The sequence below is a fragment of the Hipposideros armiger genome, unplaced genomic scaffold (assembly GCF_001890085.2).
Source record: "Hipposideros armiger isolate ML-2016 unplaced genomic scaffold, ASM189008v1 scaffold_253, whole genome shotgun sequence".
Lineage (NCBI taxonomy): Eukaryota > Metazoa > Chordata > Mammalia > Chiroptera > Hipposideridae > Hipposideros > Hipposideros armiger.
The window spans coordinates 238,068-255,241 of record NW_017731603.1 but is presented as its reverse complement, the minus strand read 5'-3'; the positions used below and the strand labels follow the sequence as shown (position 1 = coordinate 255,241).

The 17,174-nt window shown below is 50.1% G+C and overlaps 2 protein-coding genes across 2 annotated transcripts in view; one reads left to right on the top strand and one right to left on the bottom strand.

Moving 5' to 3' along the window:
• The window catches only part of BEST1 (bestrophin 1), a 20,152-nt gene extending 13,673 nt beyond the window's left edge, over nt 1-6,479 (top strand). Inside the window, exons 3-9 of the mRNA XM_019655954.1 lie at nt 6-210; nt 556-708; nt 2,068-2,148; nt 2,447-2,598; nt 2,781-2,816; nt 4,262-4,950; nt 5,892-6,479. Coding sequence (XP_019511499.1) covers nt 6-210; nt 556-708; nt 2,068-2,148; nt 2,447-2,598; nt 2,781-2,816; nt 4,262-4,950; nt 5,892-5,998 — 1,423 coding nt within the window. The 3' untranslated portion in view covers nt 5,999-6,479. The remainder of the gene's footprint in view (nt 1-5; nt 211-555; nt 709-2,067; nt 2,149-2,446; nt 2,599-2,780; nt 2,817-4,261; nt 4,951-5,891) is intronic.
• Nucleotides 6,387-9,083, bottom strand: FTH1 (ferritin heavy chain 1). The gene is made up of 4 exons (XM_019656054.1): nt 8,760-9,083; nt 7,256-7,402; nt 6,802-6,927; nt 6,387-6,707 (listed from the first exon to the last, which is right to left on the bottom strand). Exons 1-4 carry the CDS (start codon nt 8,871-8,873, stop codon nt 6,546-6,548), a joined length of 549 nt encoding a protein of 182 aa, XP_019511599.1. The 5' UTR covers nt 8,874-9,083; the 3' UTR covers nt 6,387-6,545.
• Between the last annotated feature and the right edge of the window lie 8,091 nt (nt 9,084-17,174).

Here is a 17,174-nt window from a genome sequence, read left to right as displayed (position 1 = left end):
ATGTTAAGTGAGCTGCTCATGACCACAGAGCCAGGGCTGGAACATGAGCACCAAACCCTGGTACCTGGAGAAGAGCCTGGGAGGGCAGGTGGTGGGCAAAACCCCAACCCTTCCTCCCCCGCCCCCCACCAGGAGATGAACACCTTGCGTACGAAGTGTGGACAACTGTATGCCTACGACTGGATCAGTCCCCCGCTGGTGTACACACAGGTGAGGACTAGGCCAGTGAACATGCCCCTTTGGAAACCTGAGGCTTGGAGGACCTAGGAAGCAGTCTGTCATGGCAAGGACTCACTTAGGGGCTGAGAAAGAGACTCTCCCTGGGAGCTGGATCTGGACTTGGCAGGTTTTCTTAGTGCCAAGTTTGAAGAGTCCAGGCTCCTGTCTGGTCCAGCCTGGTGGAAACAGTGTGATTATCCCCATTTTGAAGAGATCACAGAGACCCAAAGTCACAGGAGTGTGCAAGTCAGAGCAAGGCCTTGTCCTTCCCACGTTAGGAGCCTCCTGACCCTAGGTCCCACCCAGCCCCTTTCTGCTACCCCCTTTCCCACCCAGGTGGTGACCGTGGCGGTGTACAGCTTCTTCCTGGCTTGCCTAATTGGGCGGCAGTTCCTTAACCCAGCCAAGGCCTACCCTGGCCACGAGTTGGACCTCGTTGTCCCCGTCTTCACATTCCTGCAGTTCTTCTTCTATGCTGGCTGGCTGAAGGTGAGCCTCCCGGGACAAGGCTGAGCTGCGGATGTGACCGGAGGGGTCCTGGCCAGCCAGGAGAGGAGAGTCTCCAAGGTTGGAAGTAGGCCCTCTGGTGTCTCCATCTCCTTACATACAGAGAAAGTGAGACTCAAAGGGGAGCAGGACCTGCACGAGGCCTGTATCTGATCGCAATGCTTCATCTAAGGCCTGGAACTTAGCAGGCAAGAGAGACACGGGGAAAGCTCAGTTGTCAAACCATTTGATGTATCCTCAGGAGAATGTTCTCCAAACGTTTGTCCAGAGTAAGGGGAATGCACGGAATGGGAGTGGCAGTCAGTGGCAGGTCGTACTGCTGAGGCAACTTCTCACTGTCCCTAGCCATTAGGCTCTGATCCCAAATGTGTTCCCTCTGCTTAGTAAAACCAAAGCTCTGAGGTTAACTACCCTTGGCCCCCACCCCTTAGAAGGCAGATAAGCACCACCTTTCTTTACTCAAGATGTCTGTTTGGGGTATCCTCGTCCCCACCCCAAGTGGCTTATGCAAGTATTCCTTCCCATCACATCTAGTGCCTTTCCTAACAGGAGTACTGGATAACAGTCTTGTCTCCATCTCTTTATCTTTCCATCCATTTCCCACCCACTGGTCCTCTCTTCCTTTATGTTTTGGTAGTAGTGGTGTTTCCCTCTCTCATCCTCCTGTCCATGTTTTACACACACACACACACACACACACACACACACACACACACACACACACACACACACACACTCCCTCTTCCCCTCCCCCAGTTATCTACAGACCAAACCTAATCACACCATTTTGCTGCTTGAAATTCTCCTGTGGTGCCTCAGTGGCTTGTAGGGTGTCCCCTGAACCCTTAGTGCAGCTCACCACCCCTGCAGGGCTCTGGCAGATTTCAGAGGTTAGTGCCCAGGAATCTGCCCACCTCGGCCACCCTTTAATTCAGCACAGCCTCAGCATATAGCTCTGTTACATTAGAAAATAATGAATAAAGGAATGTTTGACAACATGAATAACTGAACAAATGAATAGAATAACAGAACTCCAAGTAAGAGGTAGCGAGGGGAGATAAAGGTGGCGACTGGGTTGAGTGACACACTCAGGGACGGCTCTGGGTATGCAGGGAGAGACTGGCTTGGGAGTCAGAAACGCTGTGTCCAGAAGGGAAGGGCAATGCCCACGTGTGTGGGTGGCTGGAGCCCTTACACAGCGGCTTTGGAGACAGTGGTCAGGCAGGAAGGGCATCCTGGGAGAGGGTAGGGGTGGAAAAAGCAGGAGCCAAGTTTAAGGGCGGGAAGCAAGGCTGCCAGGAGCTCTACCCCAGGATCTCCAGAGCCTCACCTACTCCCAAGGTAGCAGAGCAGCTCATCAACCCGTTTGGAGAGGATGATGATGACTTTGAGACCAACTGGATTGTCGACAGGAGTTTGCAGGTATGGGGTGGGGAAGGGGCCTGTCCCATGGACCCTCCCCAAACTGGACCCAGGTAGGGAGACCCCTCAGTTCTGTAGGAAGGCCTGACAGTGAATTGCCTCACCCCCTTCTCCCACAACCATTCCCATTCGCTCACGGGATTCTCACCCCAACTTTTGAGGCTGCAAGTAGGTGTCAGTCTATTTCACAAGTTGGGAAACTGAGGCCCAGAGAGATGGAAATGACCTTTCCAAGTCATCTAGCAAGTTCTTGGTCCTGCTGACCTTTCTGTTGGACTTCTTCTGTCCCTGGCGACAGGTGTCCCTGTTGGCTGTGGATGAGATGCACCAGGACCTGCCCCCGATGGAGCAGGACATGTACTGGAACGATCGCGAACCACAACCCCCCTACACAGCTGCTTCTGCCCAGTCTCGTCGTCCTTCCTTTTTTGGCTCCACTTTCAATATCAGGTGGGCAGTCCCAGCGAACCACTTCAGTGGGTAGAAACCCCAAGTGCAAGTGCCTGCCTAGGAACTTAAAATAGCCTAGTTAATGCATATTGGGTGCTTGCTAAATGTTGAGCACTGTCCTTAGCTCTCTATATGTTAACTTTTTTTTTTTCTTTCCAATAATCTTTGTTTGCTATCTCCAGTTTTCAGATGATGAAGTCCAGGTTCAGAGAGGTTAAGTAAGTTGCCCAGCCCACGGTCACATAGCTAGCAAGCAGCACTTGTGGGTCAGGTATGTCTGACTGACCTCCACACTTTTCACTCTCACTGTGCACTGCTTCAGGACTCTTAGGTACTTCCAGTCTAAGCCCCCCGCCCCGTGTCCAGAGTTGGAAACTGAGGCCCAGAGAGAGAAGGGACTTACTCGAAGGTAGTGACCAGTGATGCAGTTGGGATGTCAGGGCATGGTCCCTGACTCTGGTCCAGAACTGTGTTTTCTGATAAGCCAGGGTATTTGCATGGGGAGTTGAGTGTGTGTGGGAGGGTGTCCCTGGGATGGGGGAGGGGCAGCAGGCATATTACAGCAGGAGGCTGGGTCATCACAGGTATCTTTGGGGTAGACTGTGCTACAAAGGCCTCAGATCACCCACAACAGCCAAACTTTCCTCCAGGTGGGTCCCGTTTCCCTGGTTTGGTCAGAATCCCTTTTGAGCTGCTGCTGGCCCACCGTGGTCTAAAGGGCCGCCCCAGACAGCTCTCTCCCCCCAGGATGAGAATGGAGCAGACTTTGGTGCATGTCAGGGTCCATTATCTTCAAGGTTTCCTTCCACAGTACTGAGCTATGTTCTCTTCTTGCTCGAATATCCTATTAAGCTATAATTAGAATTAGCTAGAGTTCCCTAGTTGGTGTAAGCAAGATTTAGAAAAGTGATCAAATGAAGGCTTGCTTAGGTCAGAAACATTTCTGGAGGTTGTCTTTGAGCTCTACACCGTCAGTACTCCAGCAGCTTCAGGTTGGGGAGGACGGGGAGTAACAGAAGAATAATGTGTAGGCCTTGCCTCCAAGGGACACACAATTTAGTGAGGGCGCTCAAACTCTGGATACACAATACAGGTACTGGATGCCTGGGAAAGGACAGAGCATAGAAGAGAGGCCACCTGGGAGGTAGCCTCCAGCTGGGCCTGGAGACGGACCTTGGCACATGGGGAGACAATGGACACGGGCAAGGGCAGGCCACACTCTGTGGTAGGTGGGCTTTCTCTTGCAGAGCGAAAGCCTTGGGCTCCCAGGAAGCCAGACTTTTCTCCTTGGGGATGCTGCCCCCCAGTTGCAACCACAAATCATTGGCTTGCTCATAGTCACTCCTGGGCTTCATCTAACTGTCCCTGCCCGGGTACCAATAACTCAGATTGCCTGGAGTGAGGATAGTGAAAGGGAACACGACGGTGATGAAGAGCAAGCCCTTACACGCCAGGCTAGGCAGTTTGGATGTTAACGTGGGAAAGGGAGCCACAGAACAGTACCTGAGCTGGGCCAGGAGGGATTAGTCCGAAGTGACAGGATGGATCAGGGCCTTGTGAGGAAGGCTGTGTTTTTGGCTTTGGGCCAGGAGAGAGAAGGGGTGAGAAAGGTCAGGTTTTGTCCTTTGTTCGCGCCACTCATCCCTGTCTCTGCTTCTTCCAGTCTGCATAAGGAAGAGATGGAGTTCCAGCCAAACCAGGAGGAGGAAGCGGAGGAAGAGGACCCTCACACTGGCATCATCGGCCGCTTCCTGGGGCTGCAGCCCCATGACCACCCCCCACACAGGGCAAGCTCAAAAGCCAAACTACTTTTGCCCAAGAAAGAAGTCCACCATGAGGGCCAGCCTGAGAGCCTCGCGGGAACCAGCAAGAGCGCCAGGGACCAGCAAGACAGCGAGGCCCGGAAGATGAGTGGGGAGGACGCCTTCAAGTCCGATGCCCTGTATGGAAGGTCCGGCTACCACAGTGCCCCACAGACACCCCTCAGCTCCACCCCAATGGTCTTCCCACCCGGACAGTCAGCACCCTCAAGTCTTCACAGAATCTCAGGCATAGATGGCAATGTGAAAGACCAAAGCCTACAGCCTGTGACTCCTGGGACCAAGACGAGTTTTGAATTGCTCCTGGAGTATGCTGGGGCCTCAACGGAGCACCCAGAATTGTGTCATATGAAGAGGAAAACTGTGGAGTTTAACCTGACGGATGTGTCAGAGGCCCCTGAAAGTCATCTCAGAGAACCACATAGACGATTTACAAGCAAGGCGCACGTTCTACTCAATGAGCAAGATCCCTATTGGGCCTTGGAAAACAGGTCTGTCCTCCCCCCACACCAGAGGCACTGCACTCCCTCCGGTGGGTGGCCCGCACCAGCTTCCCTTGCTCTGAGCCCACCCTTCTTCCACAATTTTCTTATGGTACAATCACTGCCAGAGCTGGCTGGACCTATGCCCAGCACTGGCTTGGGGTATGCATTTGGCCACCTCAGCAGGGGCCCTAGGGAAGTGTTGGGGACTTTTTGCTCATTTTATCCAAGAGTCTGGCATCACCAGGAAGTCCCGGGGACCCAGGTGAAGGAAGATGAGGTTGCACAGACAGGAATGATGCTGGAGGAAGGGCTACCAGGACAGGCTTAGAGGAGCAGATGCTATCACTGGATCCAGCTCATTCTGAACAGGGGTGGCAGACGTGGGGCAGAACTGGGGGCTCTAGGTTATAGCCCAAGAACTCCACTCACTGCCCAGCATGAGCACTCCCCTGATGCACTCCTGCAGGGTGCCGCCTCTAAGAACTGGCAGATGGTTAAGGTGAGGGCACGCAGGACCCTTGGAGAATCTTACTGCTTCTGGGACCTCACCAGACTTCTGAACTTAAACGGGCTCTTCCTGCTTCCTTGGGGTCAATCCAAAGCTGTAACTAAACCACCAATATTCCCCTTTATTCGGTAATTCCTGGACACTTGCCCAATTACAGATCCACCCTACCCCTCCACTAATCATGATATGGGAAAGTTTAACTTTCTATTTCTAGATTCTCATTACTTCTGTGGTCAGAATACACAGCTTTGTGATTGAAAACTTGAAAGGGCTACAACCTGTCTTGCTAAGGCTAGACAGAAACTTTTACAAATCACTGTGGCTTGTTTAGGAAAGGGTGTTAATAGCTCTGCAGTCTCCTGACACTGGTTTTTAATATTAAGAAGTCTTAGCCTTTGCTTTCCTACTGCAGCTAATTTTGTACTGAAATGAATGCAGGTGTCTGCTGTACTCATGTTGTAAATTTTCTCCAATTCTCAGTAGGGATGAAGCACATGCCTAGCCTGTTTTCCAAGGGGGATGCTTCACCAGCCTGGTCCTGCCTGTGTGTACACCAATGGAACACTGATCCAGTCATAGCCATATAGCTGTCCATACTGAAGAATTCGGTCCTATGACAGCCTGAATTAAGTGGTTAGCTCAATGAATAACAAAAATCCGTAGTTTCAGGACTACTTTACTTAACCCTTTGACTTTCATACGTAAAAATTACAAAAGCTAGAATGAACCACTGGAAGGAAACATGTAATTCCAAACACCTAATTCTGAATCAGGAGTCCTTAAGTCCTGTCTGAAATCAGCACAAGAGCCTTGGTACCTTTTCCAAACTTTGGAGTTTCACACAATTAAGGATGAATAAACTAAGGATTTTCCTAAGTACAAATCCTCTTAGGCGTACTTCATTTTGACTGCTGTGACTGAACTGTGGGCCTAGATATACTTCTAGCCCACCCCCAAAACTCAAAAGACAACAGCTGGGTACCAAATTACTTTATTTGAAGAAATGGTACAAATGAAAGAATGTAAGTAGATGATTTGGTACAACTTATAGAAAGGTCAAGGTAACCCCAACATGCATGTACTGCTTTGGTGACCGGGAAGTCACCCCCGTGGCTACTGGAAGCCAGCCAAAGCTTAGCTTGCATTACTGTCTCCCAGGGTGTGCTTTTCAAAGAGATACTCTGCCATGCCAGATTCAGGGGCCCCCATCTTGCGTAAGTTGGTAACGTGGTCACCCAATTCTTTGATGGATTTCACCTGCTCGTTCAGGTAATGCGTCTCAATGAAGTCACACAACTAGAACAGAATGGGGAAGAAAGTTACTGGTAAGCTTTCCCAGCCCCTAAAGAAAACGATGTCCTCCATTCATTCCCAGGTTGTCAGTACTCACATGGGCATCATTTTTGTCAGTGGCCAGTTTGTGCAAATCCAGCAGTGACTGATTCACACTTTTTTCCAAGTGTAACGCGCACTCCATTGCAGTCAGCCCATTGTCCCAGTCGTCACGTTCTGGTTTCTGAATGAAAGGAAGTTAGGTCAATGCATCTATAATTTCTACCAATTAAACCCTGACAATTAATTCAGCAGGCACCTAACATGTAACCACGGAGCTTCGGCAAAAGGGACATCTGAGTTTCCCCTGCCGACGGTTTCCAATTTAACATCCTTGCTCATTACTATGTGCCTATTTTAGCTTAGATGGTAGGCCTGAAAAAGCACAAAACACAAAAGCTGAAAGTATCTTCATTTTAAGAGGGCAATTACTAGTTTTTGAGTGATTTCTGACACCTGAGGACTGCCAGATAGATTATGCAAATGTGACATCCGTAGGATCTTTTGTTTACCTTGACATCCTGAAGGAAGATTCTGCCACCTCTCTGGTTCTGCAGCTTCATCAGTTTCTCAGCATGTTCCCTCTCCTCATGAGATTGGTGAAGAAAATATTTGGCAAAGTTCTTCAGAGCCACATCATCGCGGTCAAAGTAGTAAGACTGGTAAGGGGAACATGAACATGTTACCTTAGGAGCCAGGTTGTGAAACAAAAGTTAGTTTCTACTCTAAAATACAAAAATGAAACCTGGTCCCTGAAACGCAAAGTTTACCACAAGGAACCTTTACAATACCCTAGGAATTGCCTCCAGTATGGAATGTCTTAAGGGCCTGTACTACTGCAAAGTTCTTCTGGCCAGTGTCAAATTTCACTGGAGAGGGTGCTGGAGTATTTATCATGCATTATTAGCCCCTCCTCCCTGATTAACCCATGTTAAAACATGAGCTTGCCAGCTTAAGGCAGACTGAAGGATTTCTAAAATTAACTTACTAGGCAAGGTGACAATTATGTGCAATGCTAATGTAGGTAAATATATTACCAGTAGAAAGCTAAAATTTGATTCGGTTTGAGACACTTGCTGTATTCAGGCGTTCCTCAAATGGAATGGCAGTCATAGAAATCCAGGCCTGTTTTCAAGAACATGTCTATTTTTGGATAATCTGGACGATCCTAATACAATTCTAACAAAAACTCCCAACACACCAACTAAAACCAGGGTTTTGAAAACCTGATTCCACTGATTACTACAGAGAAAAATTCCTTGCTCAGTCACTGTTGGTGGGCTTTATCCAATAACTTAGGGTTCAATTAGATGGCTACAACTCTTATTAGATACAAAAAAGATAAAGAATTAAGTACCCAGGCACTAGGACAGGTGACGAAGACAACGTCCTAGCCACAGAAAGGGAGATTCTAGAGATAGGCTTCAATTCAAGTGGGACTTAGGAGATAAGCAGAGCAGAGGGGTGGAGACAGCTGCTCGGGAGTGGTCGGCCCACGCGAGATAAGCCACTGAGCACCGCACCACCAGCCCCCAAGGTTGCTTGCTATTCGACACCATTACCCAGGAGGCTCCGCCATTAGCTAGGGGGATGGGAGCTGGACTTCGTCGTCCTATACTCAAGAAAACGGAGGGTCTCAGAGACACGTGATCAGACGCAGAGGAGGGAATGGAAATGCAAAAAATCCACCTTCCCGTAACTTCCTAACTGCAGGACTGTGTAGGCTGTCAGTGCCGCAATCCAGGGATTTTAAGAAACCAGACTCTCCTCAAACATAAAGGGATGCGCAGAGGAGGCCTTTGCCTATGACGAAGTCCTCCCAGGGGACAGTCGGCAAGCGCTAACTGCCCAGAATTTCTGCGCAAGACAAGTCCTGGGAGACCTGGGGCCGCCTCCATTTTTCCCGAAGGGCGCATGGAGGCGGGAGGCGCCCCGTAGCCACACCCCCCGCTCCGCCCCCCGGGAGGCCTTCCCCCGCCCCTCGCCCCGCCGCTGGGCTACGCCGCGCCCGCTTACCATGGACAGGTAGACGTAGGAGGCGTACAGCTCCAGGTTGATCTGGCGGTTGACGGCGGCCTCCGAGTCCTGGTGGTAGTTCTGGCGCACCTGCGAGGTGGACGCGGCCGTCATGGTGGGCGGCTAAGGAGAGGCGGCGGCGGCTCGGCGGCGCTGGAGCGGTGGCGGGAACCTGAGGGCGGCCGGAGGGCGCTGTGGGGAGGTGGCGAAGGCTAGAGCGGAGAGGCCGGCGGGATGGTGGATTGAGCGCCGGGTTCCGTCCAAGCACTGTTGAAGCAGGAAACCACGGCAACTCCGGGCGAAGGCTGTGGCGCAGGCGGCTGCCTCCGCGCTTTTATAGCGGGAGCGGGCGTCAGGCCCGCATTGGCCAATCAGGCGGACGGCCCGCCGCACCGGGGCCCCGTCTTTTCCGGTGGGCGTGAGGCCCCGCCCCGCTGGGGCGGTGGGGGAGGGGAGCCCCGGAGGCGCGGCGTGTGTGGCGGTGTGCGCGGCGGGGGAGGGCGGCGGTGCGCTCTGGGGCGCGTTGGGTGGCTTTGAAGGGACATCCTGGGGAGGGACTTCGGGAAGCCCAGCTCGGAGCCCGCGTGGCCTCGAGGGTCTTGGAACCGACGGGAAACTGCCCCTGGCCCCGGGGCGTCAGGGCGATTCTAGTCCCCAACGGCACCCCGAGGCTCTGGGCCAAGGGCTTGTTAATCGGAGCGGCAGAGCAGCAGTTAGCGCACCCCGAGGTCATTACCTCGTCACGCAAATTGGGAAACTGGATATGGAAACATGGGCCCTAGGAGGCCGAGCGAGTCGGGTTGAACTGGGAAAGGGCACACTTTCTCTTCCTCAAAGTCTAAGCAGCAGCAAAATGGAGGCGGGAGTGGGGGGCCTACGGCCACCTCTGATCCGCCCCCGCCCTCCCGCCTTTTGCTGAAAGCAAACATGGCTCCTGGTGCAGTTTATGCAACAAAGGCTGGGCGGGCCGTGTTTTCCTGACAGACATGAAACCGCTTTCCCTATGGGAGTGGTTGGGATGAGCCACCTGGGCCTGAGAAAAATCCTTGGTGGCGCTTTAAAACTCAGATCGAAGGTTAGAGAAAGAAGAGACTTTTCGGATCTGGGGGCGATGCTGTGTGGCCATTTTGCGATGGCGTCTTTTTATCAGGTGTGGCTTGCGTCAGGGACTTTGGAGGGGCAGGTCCGCTGCGTGGGGCTTGCAGCTGTGACCCAGGCATGGAGTGGGTGTGAATTCGTGGGTGGCAGAACTAGAGCCGGGCCCGAGTTGCAGTCCCCCAGTGTGCCGGCTTCGAAGTTCACCATTAGCCAGGTGCTTCCACACATAGGGGAGACTTAGCGAAGACCCTTTTCAGGATGCTAACAAACCTGAAACTGGAAGCTGGACTTCCAAACCTAAAAGAAACTACTAAAATTGTTAAACCAAGTTGCTGATGGAATTATGGCACTTTCTCTTGGGTCTTTATTCATTTCAGAATAAACGTGTTACTTTCGGGGGGGAAAAAAATTAGTGGGCCTAGAGCTTGAATCAAGGAAGCAAAAGGATGCTGGGAGAGTAGACAAATGGTGCCTTACTCCGTCTGGGATAGGAGGTCAGGGAAGGTTTCCCTAAGAAAGGAACGCTTGGGCTTTGTGAAGAAAAAGTTAAAAGGAAGGTGACGTGGAGGAGGGAGATGAGGGAGGGCATTCCAGGCCGAGAGAACAGTATATGCAAAAGCGCAAAGGTGTGGAAATGCGTGGCCGGTCCAAGGTACTTCAAGAAAGTGTATAGGCCTGGAAAGTCGTCACGTTGGAGAATGCTGGAAGGGTAGGATAGGGGCCAGGTCAGGAAGGATTGTGTGCCATAAAAAGGGGTTACATTTTATCCTGGGTGACATGGAAACACTAGGATTTCTACCACATTAGTTTTGTTTTCAGAAAACTTACACTGAATCAACAGAAAAACTATTAGGATAAGAGTATAACAAGTCACCAGTTGCAAAGCTTTCCTATATAATAATAACCATCAGTTTTAAAATGTACTGAAAGAATTTTTTTTTTCCATTTACACTGGAAACGAATGCTTAAAGTACTTAGGAATAAAGGTAACAAGAAATGTGTGAAGAAAACTATAAATGTTTACTGCTGGACAGAAAAGAAAAACTTCCATCAATGAAGAGACACTGTTTCTAAAGAACCAGCCTCAGTTTTGTAAAGATGTCAGTTCTCCCAAAAGAAACCTATAATTTCAATGCGATTTCTATAAAACTTTGGTTTTTTTTGGTTTTGTTTTTTTTTGGCAGGGGGAACTTGGCAAAATGATTCTAAAGTTCATTTGGAAGAGTAAGTGTGTAGAATAGGTGATAAGCATGTAGGGGGTTATGGGGGGTAAATTTGCCCTCTGTGATATATATATATATATATATATATATATATATATATATATATATATATATATATATATATATATATAAAGTATAAGGTACTATGAGCAGTTGGTACTGGCAGAGGAAGAGCTGACTACATCAGTGCAATGAAACAACCCTACCCGCATATGTATAGGAAGTTGGTAGATGCTAAACTGGCACTTTAGGGAAGAAGGAATGGGATCAACAAATTATGTTGAAACAATTGATAGTCATGTGGAAGAAAATGACTCACTATTTCAAAACATGTTCCTGCTGGATTAGAGGTTCAAGCCTCAAAAAAACCTATGAAGTTACTAGAAGAATATATAGAAGATTATCTTTTAGAATTTTGGGATAGGGAGTGTTCTGAGGCTGTCGAAAGCCATAAAAGGACAGTTGGCAGATCTGACTCCTTAAAAATGAAAAGCTCTAAGACAAAAAAGATGCATAAACAAAGTTAAAATTCAAATGACAAATTGAGTTGATATTTGTAACTCCTATAAGTAGTGAAGATGAATAAACATACTACATAATATATATTCATATGTATAATTATATACCTATAAATCACACCTTATAATTAATTATCTTGCCTGCTACTGTTAACTGTAAGCTGGGGGGCAGGCATTTCTGGGCTCCCAGCATTTTGCAAGGTGCTTGTTACTTCGTGCTCAGTATTTGTTGAATGAACAGATGGACGCACTATTGAATGTGGAGGATGGATTAAAGTTAGGCCAGAGGGTGGGGTACCGGTTGGGAGGTGACAACCCTAGTTCTCAGTGAGCAAAGAAGACAGCAGATCTGAGAGATGGAGAAGACAGAACAGAGAATGAGGTGGCTGATTGGATATGGTGGGGTGGGTGGGTAGAGGTGAGGGCTGGGAGGTGGGCAAGGGAGCTTCCCAGCTTTCTTGCCTGGGCTGCAGCTGCCGTTCACTGAGAGAGAGCACAGGAGGAAATACAGTTTGCAGCAAGGCGATTGGGGAAGGCCAGCTATTGTAGATTTTGGATTGGAGGTGCTGAGAGTCTCAGGGCCTCCAGGACATCCAGATAGACAGAGCCAGCATAAAATGTTGGACCTACCAGAATAAAGTTGGTCTGTTGCAGAAAGAGATTTCATTTCATGAACCAGTATTGGCTCTGTGCTTGGTTAAACACATACGCAGTTGTAGGGAACGTCATGGCAAAACTGAGGCCAGTCTGGGCTGTAGAAGCTCACTGGGGGAGGCCAGTTGGGAAGGATGAAAGAGAAATCTTGTGCTGGTGGGTGGGGGGGTGTGTGTATGTTTGCTTGGGAACCCAGAGTGTCAGACCTGCCATCTCCAAGCGTCTAGATTCTTCTGAAGCCAGAGCCCGGTGTTTGGACCTTTGTTGACCACGATGTGGCCTCTGTCCCCTGCAGCCCCAGCTCCTCGTGACTTTGAGGAGGCGGAGAGTTTGGCTGGCTTCCAGGGACAGCAGCCTCAGAGGGAGGCGCCTCAGGCAAGAGAAGAGCCTGGCCAGTTAGTTGTTCCTGAAGAACACTGGCTCATCCCGGAGCTACAGGAGGCAGAAGGGTGGGGGGGTTGTGGTGAAAGTTGCTGCCCCGCCGTGACTCAGCACTCTGCTAGTCTGGAGGGGTTGGACTTGGGCTCCAAAAGTGCTTTGTCATGGAGGGAAAGGGTAGGCTGAAAGGCTTGGAGGGTTGTGACTTCACTATAGGGTGAGGGAGGGCGAGCCCCCCCCCCATTTCCTCATGTGACTGGCTGCCCAGGCTGGACCAGGAACAAACGGGTCTAGATCACCCAGCCAGGTCCCACGCGTGTTTTGCTGGAAAGGGGGATGTGGCTGTCACTTTTCCTACCTAGCTCTCCCTCAGTGCCTTCCTGCCTCTTACCGAGTTCTCAACAGATACTGGGTCTCGCCCTTCTCAGGATTGTTGCGACAGGCTTACAATTTAGGATTCCACCCTGGAAAATCATGGACACTCAGAATGCCGAGGCTTAGAAAGGACTTTCGAGTTTCCAAATCACCATGTTTGACAGATAAAGAGGTGAGAGGCCCATAGAAGGCCAGGGTCTGTCCAAGGCCATGTAGCCACTGGCGGAAACAAAAGCTAAAATGTAGGAGAGGGTACTTGATGGAATACAGCGTGGTTGTTAAAAATGATACATTTGTCACTGGAATGTGCATGTGAAATGATGTTACATGATAAAAAGCAGAGTCCAAAAGAGTTCATGCAAAGCTGATCATACAATGAAGAAAAACATCAGGGTTGGGAAACGCAGATGAGGATTGGGAGAGAACGGGTTGAGTGATGTTTCAACTGAACAGCTGACGTTTTAAATGTCTGGGATTCCCCCTGAAGTTCAGTAGAGGGGATTGTGCAGGAAATTTGAGTTTAGAAATTTCTAAATTGAAAAAAAAAGCAATACTGAATGAGATTTGGGTACATTTCTGGATGATGCAACCGTGATTCATGATTCACAACCATGATTGTGCAGGAAATTTGAGTTTCGGAATTTCTAAATTGAAAAAAAAAGCAATACTGAATGAGATTTGGGTACATTTCTGGATGATGCAACCATGATTATCTTTAAGCCAGTTCTTGAAAACGCATGGGGCAATGTAGACTCAAAGTCTAGGTACTCAGGACCCCCCTTTTCCAGGAGGGGAAGGTCAGGAGCCAGGACCTGGGATGTTAGACAGTGATTGAGAATGGAAGGCCCTCTAGTTTAAGGCAACTCGGGCCTTGCTGCGTCTGTGGGAGTCCCTGAGGGGAGGGCCCAGCACACCACACTTCGGCCAGACCTTATCCCCTGGGTCATGGCTGTTTGCTTGTCTGCCTTGTCACTAGATTTTGAGCTCCATTTTGTGCTGTGTCCCCAGACCCTAGCACAACCTATCATAATAGTTTGCAGCCCTAGAGATGTCCTCTGGGACTATCATGCCGGGTCGACTCTCTGGTGTCTACCTGTGAACTGTAGGCCCCTAGAGGTCAGGGATCTTGCCTTTGATGGTCTCCCGGTGTGTCCTTCCAAATGAGCCCACATTCTACGCAGTTGGAAGAGGCCACCTGGCCTTTCTGAACTTTGATTCCCGTATTGCTTCACAGTACCTGGAGCCAGCCCTCCCCCATGTTACTGTGGGTGCCCCCCCTACCCTTCGGGTGCCCTCATCACCACAATTCATGTTGCACCCCATGACCCAGTACCCGGCCACATGGCTTGACCTCATCACCCAATCCAGGCTCAGCCATGCCCACCCTGGCCAGATCATGAGACGCCCTGCTCAGCAAAAGCGGCAGGTGGGGAGCAGCGGCCCGCAGCCTCAGAAAGCGGGGAAGAGAAGCGTGACACGCGTGCTTTGGCAGGGGCTGGCGGCTAGCGGCTGGGAGTGCCTCCTCGTGGAGATACAGGCTTGCGTCTGCCTCAGACTTCCGCGGTGTAGACACTTGCTACACCCGGGGCAGGCTGCACAAGCAAGCACAGTCCCTGGTCTGCTGCTGACGGCTGAGTTGTTGAGGGAGGGGCTTGAGCTTCAGGTGGCACAGCATTTGGGGGTGGGGATCCCAGCCGCCCTTGTGTGTGGGGTGGGGAGGTGGGGAACAAGACAAAGAAGCTCATTAGGAATCTAAGAGGTCAGCAGCCCGGGGCAGAGGGGAGGAGGAGTAAAGGGCAGCTTAGGGCTGACCAAGCTTGGAGGCAGCAGAATGAGGCCACTGGAATGACTTTTGTTTTACCAGTGAAGGTCCCTTACGTGCACCCTGGACAAGCTAGCGGGGCCTGGCTGGGCCTGCGGGTGGGGCCCAGTAGTCAGCATAAGGGGAGTCCTGAATGTCTCATAAGAGGGTCAGGACTCCAAAGTCCCCTCCGTTAGCGTGGAAGAGTCCACCAGTGTCCCAAGCTCCTAATTTCCTGCCTGTTACCACCTGCAGCCTTGCCCCTCTCTAACTTGTCTCTGTGCAGCCTTCCCAGCTTTATGAAACTCAAAGAGAAGCACTCCATTCCTCACTTCAGACTCCCCGAGACTCTCCACTGCCCTCGGCATAAACGTGTAACTCTTCTGTGTGGCCCAAGACCCTGCCCATTTGGGACTTCCTCTCCAGACATTCCCTGCGGCCCAACAGCAGTCCCCTCACACCTTGGGATTGGGCACCACTGGTCCTTCTGCCCGACTGCCCTGCCTGACTTTGCTGCCTGAAAAACGACCCAGCCTTCCCCAGCCAGCTCACATATCCTCGGTGAGGCCTTCCCTCACTCCCCCTGCAGAGCTGAGAATTTCCATTCTTCGTGCCCTCCAGTGGCGCCACACCACCACACTAAACCGTGGTGACCTGTTATATACTTGCCTCCTTCCCTGGAAGGGGGGTTCCTGCCCTCTTCACCTTGGCAATGCCTCTCCCTTCCTCAGCCCTGGACCCAGCAAAGCGCCAGGCTCACAGACTACGTGTCAGATTTCATGTAAGACCCAGCTGTTACTCACCTTTCCCTTTATTGAGGGATGGGCCTCCCCCTCACAGGTTTGCTTTTTCTGTCTTTACTTAAGCAAGACTAGCTCTTTCTACCTCCTGCAAGGAAGATGCAGAGAATCAGTGAATCTCTCTGGGGTCTGAAGATTGTTTCCCGGCAGAGACCTGAGAACACTGCAAGGCGGTGGGGTCTGTGACCGGTTGGTCCGTGAGAATACGACACCGTGGTCATGGGCTCCCTGCTCTGAGGACCGGCTCCCTGTGCCTGCTTCTGCTGCAAAAGGGATTCATGGGAGGTCACCAGGGGCCAGGGAGGAAGTATAGAAGGACTGATTCTCTCTACTAGAAAATGTGCTTCTCATTTCCTAGAGGTGGAACTAGAACATTCTTGGAGCCATTATCATCCTTACATAAACATGACACCCCAGAGAGTTTACACGAAGCAAGTTGACACCTTATTGAGGCTGAAACCAAAAACACCCCTGAGGAGGAGGTAGGGCAGGTAGCTGGTGTTGTAAGCAGTTTCTTTTCAGAGGAGGAAAGTGAAGGTCAGAGTGGTGCCCTGACTGCTTCGCCTAAGGTTACAAAACTGGAGCCCGGAGTCTATTGTGGGATAATTTTCCAAATCTGGGGCCCTGATGCACCCGCTGCAATTTTTTTGTGATTTAAAAAAAAAGTTTGTTACAATCCTGAGGCAGCTTCCGCAAGACTTAGCTACTCTGGAATGGTTCCCTTTTTTGAAACACAACCACAGAAGACAATTAATTCCTTAACATCAACTCTTTGGTTAATATTCACGTTTCCCCACTGTCTACAAATGCCTTAAAAAAAACACATAAAACCCAACTAACTTGATTGTCTGAATCAGGAGCCCAACAAGAGATGACTCTTTAGACTCTTGTAATCAATTTCCTCTGCTACCCCCTCCCACACCCTCCCCCGACCCCTCCACAGCCTGGATCTTGCTGACTGTATCTTTGTGGTCTTATTTAACATGTTCTTCTGTCCCCTAAATTTCCTGTGAATTGGAAGTTAAATCTACATGCTTGATCATATTTTGGGGGCATATCTTTTGGCAAAATTACCGGTGGTGTTACGTTCTTCCATCAGGAGGCACATAATGTCTGTTTGTCTTTCTGCTTGTTAGCAGCTGTTGATCTATTCATTCATTAGGATTTGCAAAATGGTGATATTCAAATCTATCATTCCTTCTTTGGTTATTATGTGGACTACTTCTGTAGAGAGAAACTTCCCCTTATCAACTATTGGGTTATCCTGAGGTATATAGTTCTTAAGGGAAAGACAGAATAAATGCTTGATCCCACCCTCTTTATTTACTAGTTTTCCTAATAAATTAGTTCTCTAGTATCTACCAAAGGTCATCAATGAAGTTTGTAAAAAATCATGATGAACTCAGGGATTTAAATGTATTTGACATGCCTCAATGGACTGTAATTATTATCTGTATTGACTTTGTCTCATTTGGGGTCCAGTGGCCGCCTGTCCCCCTTACCCCTGAGTGCTGTGGATACAGCCTCTATATTAGAAGCCTTTGATAAGTTCTTTGCTTTCTGGTATG